The 4,854-nt window shown below is 43.8% G+C and overlaps 1 protein-coding gene across 1 annotated transcript; it reads left to right on the top strand.

Moving 5' to 3' along the window:
* The first annotated feature begins 423 nt into the window (after positions 1 to 423).
* LOC129752429 (uncharacterized protein K02A2.6-like) lies at positions 424 to 4,653 on the top strand. The gene is made up of 4 exons (XM_055748209.1): positions 424 to 1,075; positions 1,214 to 2,116; positions 2,207 to 4,348; positions 4,401 to 4,653. The coding sequence occupies exons 1-4, from the start codon at positions 424 to 426 to the stop codon at positions 4,580 to 4,582; spliced, it is 3,879 nt and encodes a 1,292-aa protein (XP_055604184.1). The 3' UTR covers positions 4,583 to 4,653.
* The last annotated feature ends 201 nt before the right edge of the window (positions 4,654 to 4,854 follow it).

Raw genomic sequence — 4,854 nt, 5'->3', positions numbered from 1 at the left:
TTGGCGCAAGTAGCCTGACGATTGGCGCGAGTTGCCAGAATATCGGCGCGAGTAGCCGGAAGATTGGCGCGAGTTGCCGGAAGATCGGCGCGAGTTGCCGGAAGATTGGCACGAGTTGCCGGAAGATTGGCGCGAGTTGCCGGAAGATAGGCGCAGGTAGCCTGGTGATTTTTTTGGTCAGGGCACGACCCGAATTTTCCGAAGCTTGAATGCGTAACTCAGATTGCTGCAGATTGCATAAACAACAACAAATAGAGTGACCAGCTGTACCAAATAAGAAAACAGTGTTGGTGGACATTTGGAGGTAAATGTTATTTTTTTGTTTTGGTCCTTCAAGTATTTGTAGCACATATTCTTCTTATTAGGATGGATTCTGGAAAAGCTTTTGCGGGTTTCCCCCCGTTTGTTTTCAATGAAGTGCCAATGGCAGAACGCCGGGGAAAGTGGCACATTTGGAAGCGGGGATTCGAAATTTGTCTCAGAGCAGCGAAAATATTCGATGCTACTGAAAAGAAGGATCAGCTGTTGGCTCATGGAGGTTTCGAGCTGCAGGAGGTGTTTTTCGGTATACCGGGCGCCGATGTTGCACATAGCGATGAAGTAAACGCGTATGATGTGGCAATAGACAAATTGGACGAATATTTCGCACCTTTGCGTCACGAAGCCCACGAGCGGTATTTGTTTTGGGACATGAAGCCAGAACCTGAGGAATCTCTTGGGAACTTTTTGATGCGTACCCAAATGTATGCGGGTAAATGTAATTTCGGAAAATCGGCGGTAGAGAGCTCTGGTATTGCGGTGGTGGACAAAATCCTTCAGTTTGTTCCATCACATTTGAGGGAAAAATTACTGCAGGAGAAAGAGTTAACCATTCAAGAAGTCATTCGCCAAGTTAATGCTTATGAGACTACCCGGCGGGCAAGTGAGCAAATTAGTGGTCAAGCTGCAGCACAGTTGGCCACTCATCAGGTATTGAAGCCGACGGAGAATTTACAAGAGATCGATGCAGTTTGTAAATACTGTGCGGGGTCTCACCAACCTGATCAACAGTGTCCTGCATGGAACAAGACCTGCGGTAATTGCGGGAGGAGAGGCCACTATCGCAAAGCTTGTTTTAGCCGTACGTCAGTTACAAGAGGTTCCACATCCAGAATCAATTCCAACAATGTGATTCAACGCTTTGGGAAACGCAGATTTGTTCCCTCGAATGCAGGGCAATCGCAGTCGAAACGTTTCCATGCAAACCGTCAGGTAAATGCTATTGATGATGTGGACGAGCAGAGGGAAAATTTCGAGTTGGTTGACATGGTTTCTACAACGAACGACAACGATGAGCTGATTTGGGCAAAGGTTGGAAATGTGTTGATCGAGATGCAAATAGATTCGGGCGTCCAGTGGAATATTATCGACGATCGAACTTGGAGTTACATGCAGCAGAATGGAGTAAAATTGATAGGTAGCTGTTCACATCCGGATAGGAAATTCAAAGCGTATGCTCAGACAGATTGTCTGGCAGTGACGCTGATGCTTGACGCGGAGATCGTTATCACTGATGGTGAAAAGCAGCTAAAAACAATAGCCCGATTCTATGTCGTTAAAGATGGCCCTCAGCCACTTTTGGGGAAGAGGACAGCTAAAGAGTTGGGTGTCCTCAAGGTTGGACTTCCAAGCAAGCACGAGTCGAACCATCATTTGGACATTGTGCAGCGATTCCCTAGTATTCGGGGCATAAAGATCCACATACCCATGGATCATTCGGTTCTGCCAGTCGCGCAGCCTCTAAGGAGACTACCGTTTGCGACGTTGACCCGAGTTGAAGAAAAAATGAATGAGTTACTCAATAAAGACATCATCGAAAAGGTTACAGGACCTAGCCGTTGGGTATCGCCAATGGTGGTTGTGGTCAAAGACAACGGAGACATCCGTTTGTGTTTGGACATGAGACAGTTGAATAAAGCAGTAATCCGCGAAACACATCCATTGCCCACAATAGAAGACATCCGGTGGAAACTTAACGGCGCGGTCTTCTTCACCCGCCTTGATATCAAGGATGCGTTTCACCAGCTCGAGTTAGATGAAGTGAGCAAACCGTTGACGACTTTCATTACACACAAAGGTGAGTTATCTTTGATTATTCCTTATTTTATTTGATCGTCATTAATTACTAGCCTGAATCTGTTACTGATGATGTATATACTTGTTTAAGGCCTATTCCGATACAAACGTCTTTTGTTCGGAATTTCATGTGCTCCGGAAATTTTCCAGAAAACTATCGAGCAAATCCTTTCCGATTGTGAATGTTGCACAAATTTTATTGATGACATTATCGTGTTCGGGAAAACTGAGCGTGAGCACGATGGAGCTCTTCAGCGGATCTTAAATAGATTCAAAGACTACGGAATCCTTTTAAATCAAGCAAAATGTGTTTTCAAGTTAAAGGAAATTGATTTCTTGGGGCACCATTTCAACGTAGCAGGGATGTCGCCGTCAAAAGACAAAATAGAAGCAATCCGTAACTGCCGTGCTCCAAATAACTGCGAGGAGGTCAGGAGTTTTCTCGGCCTCGTTAACTATGTAGGTTCTTTTATACCAGATTTGACTACAGTATCATTTCCGCTTCGGGAGCTTCTCAAGGATAAGGCGTCTTTCAAATGGGGCACCGACGAACAGCAGGCATTCGATCTTATTATCTCATACATAGGTAATGCAGACAGTTTAGCACACTTCGATCCAAAATTGAAAACCCGTCTAGTAGCAGATGCTTCTCCCGTAGGGTTAGGGGCCGTTCTATTGCAATTCTTTGAAGGAGCACCGAGAGCTGTCGCTTACGCTAGTAAAAGCCTTACAGAAACTGAACGACGTTATGCCCAAACGGAGAAAGAAGCTCTTGCCCTTGTTTGGGGGGTGGAACGTTTCAGGATCTACCTTCTGGGAATACGTTTCGAGTTGGAGACAGATCATAAACCTCTTGAGGCTATATTTTCGAGAAACTCAAACCCCTGCCTCCGTATAGAACGTTGGGTATTACGCCTTCAAGCATTCAGTTATGTGGTGGTATATAGGAAAGGAAAATCGAATATTGCAGATTCTTTGTCTCGATTGAGTCGATCGAATACGGTTAGACCTTTTGATCCGGAGTCAGAAATGTATATACGTAGCGTCATAGAAACGGCAGCAGTCGATATCGATGAAGTGGAGGCAAAATCGGAATCCGATCTCGAGCTTAGCGAACTCCGAGAATGTTTGAATAGAGGCATTTGGAACTATACATCGAATTTAATCAAACCATACCATGCATTCAGGAATGAGTTGGGCACCGTCGGGAAGCTTATTGTTAGAGGCTCTAAACTTGTCATCCCGAAAGAACTCAGACAACGCATGGTACAGTTGGGTCACGAAGGGCATCCAGGAAAAACTAAAATGCAACAACGCTTGAGCAGCACCTGTTGGTGGCCTGGAATGGATGAGTCAATTGCTAAAGCTGTTGATTATTGTGAAGGATGTAGAATGGTTGGTAATCCAGAACGCCCTGAGCCAATGCAACGTCGAAAATTACCCGAAGCACCGTGGATAGACCTCGCTATCGACTTCTTAGGACCTTTACCATCAGGAGATTATCTTTTAGTCATTATCGATTATTTCAGTCGATATAAGGAGGTTGAGATCATGCGTAAAATTACAGCGGGAGAGACAGTTGAACGATTAGAGAAAATCTTTACCAGGTTGGGATATCCAAAAACACTTACGCTGGATAACGGACGGCAGTTTGTAAGTACTGAATTCGACAATTACTGCAAAGTAAGAGGCATCACAGTTAACAGAACAACGCCGTACTGGCCGCAAGAAAACGGTTTGGTTGAGCGCCAAAATCGTTCTCTGGTAAAGCGTTTAAAAATAAGCCAAGCATTGAATAGAGATTGGAAACACGATTTGTTGACTTACCTATCTATGTACTACTCTACGCCCCATAGTACGACTGGTAAAACTCCATCCGAACTCATGTACGGCAGAAATGTAAGAACGAAGATTCCAGCCTTAACCGACTTAAGTTCTGCGGTGCCGTGTACTGACTACAGAGATCGAGACCAACTAGCTAAACAGAAAGGGAAGGAACATGAGGATCGGCGTAGGCGTGCCAAGCTGTCTGAGTTAGTTGTTGGAGATAAGGTCTACATGAAAAACGTTCTTCCGGGAAATAAGCTCACTCCCACTTTTGATAACAAAGTCCTGACGGTCAAGTCCAAACAAGGGCCTAGAGTAACGGTACAGAACGATGAAACGGGTAAGCTGTACGAAAGGAATTCAACCCATCTTAAAAAGATTTTAATTGATAACTCTCCAGCCAAAGGTATAGTAAAACATAGCTTGTCACTTTCAATTCTCATTTTAACTTATTTCAGATAATCCCGGAGATGATGATGGCAGCGATACCGAGGATTTCAGAGGGTTTCCAGATGAGTCAGGGAACAATGACGCATCGCCGTCACCCTCGACTGCCGTCGTAGATATTGGGAAGCGTAATAAGAGACAGCGGAAAATCACTATGCCTAAACGGTTTGACGATTGTTTGATGAAATTCTAAACGTTGTTATCTTATATTGAAGGGGAGATGTGATGATGTATCTGTATCTTTATGCACATTATCTGTGCCACTGTTATACCTTACCTTGATATACTGTGACATTGGTCATTATAATAAACAGACTAGAAAAGTGAACCAGGCGTTATTTGTACCTGAAGATATTATTACAAATGATATTAAACATTTTTTTCGTAAAGTTCGGAATTAAGATTCAAAACCAGAAATAACTAGAATTTGAGTTATTAGTTGAATCAAAATTATAAAATCAGAAA

This window comes from Uranotaenia lowii, chromosome 3 (assembly GCF_029784155.1).
Source record: "Uranotaenia lowii strain MFRU-FL chromosome 3, ASM2978415v1, whole genome shotgun sequence".
Classification (NCBI taxonomy): Eukaryota; Metazoa; Arthropoda; class Insecta; order Diptera; family Culicidae; genus Uranotaenia; species Uranotaenia lowii.
The sequence above is the reverse complement of the archived record's forward strand: the minus strand, read 5'-3'. Positions and strand labels throughout refer to the sequence as shown.

What these genes read in the sequence shown, in the direction of transcription:
- LOC129752429 (XM_055748209.1), top strand. Translation starts at nt 424, where the DNA reads ATGGCAGAACGCCGGGGAAAGTGGCACATTTGGAAGCGGGGATTCGAA. An exon ending in TGCATGGAACAAGACCTGCG is followed by an intron (nt 1,076 to 1,213) that starts GTAATTGCGGGA and finishes CCTCGAATGCAG; the next exon opens with GGCAATCGCAGTCGAAACGT. An exon ending in TGATAACTCTCCAGCCAAAG is followed by an intron (nt 4,349 to 4,400) that starts GTATAGTAAAAC and finishes AACTTATTTCAG; the next exon opens with ATAATCCCGGAGATGATGAT.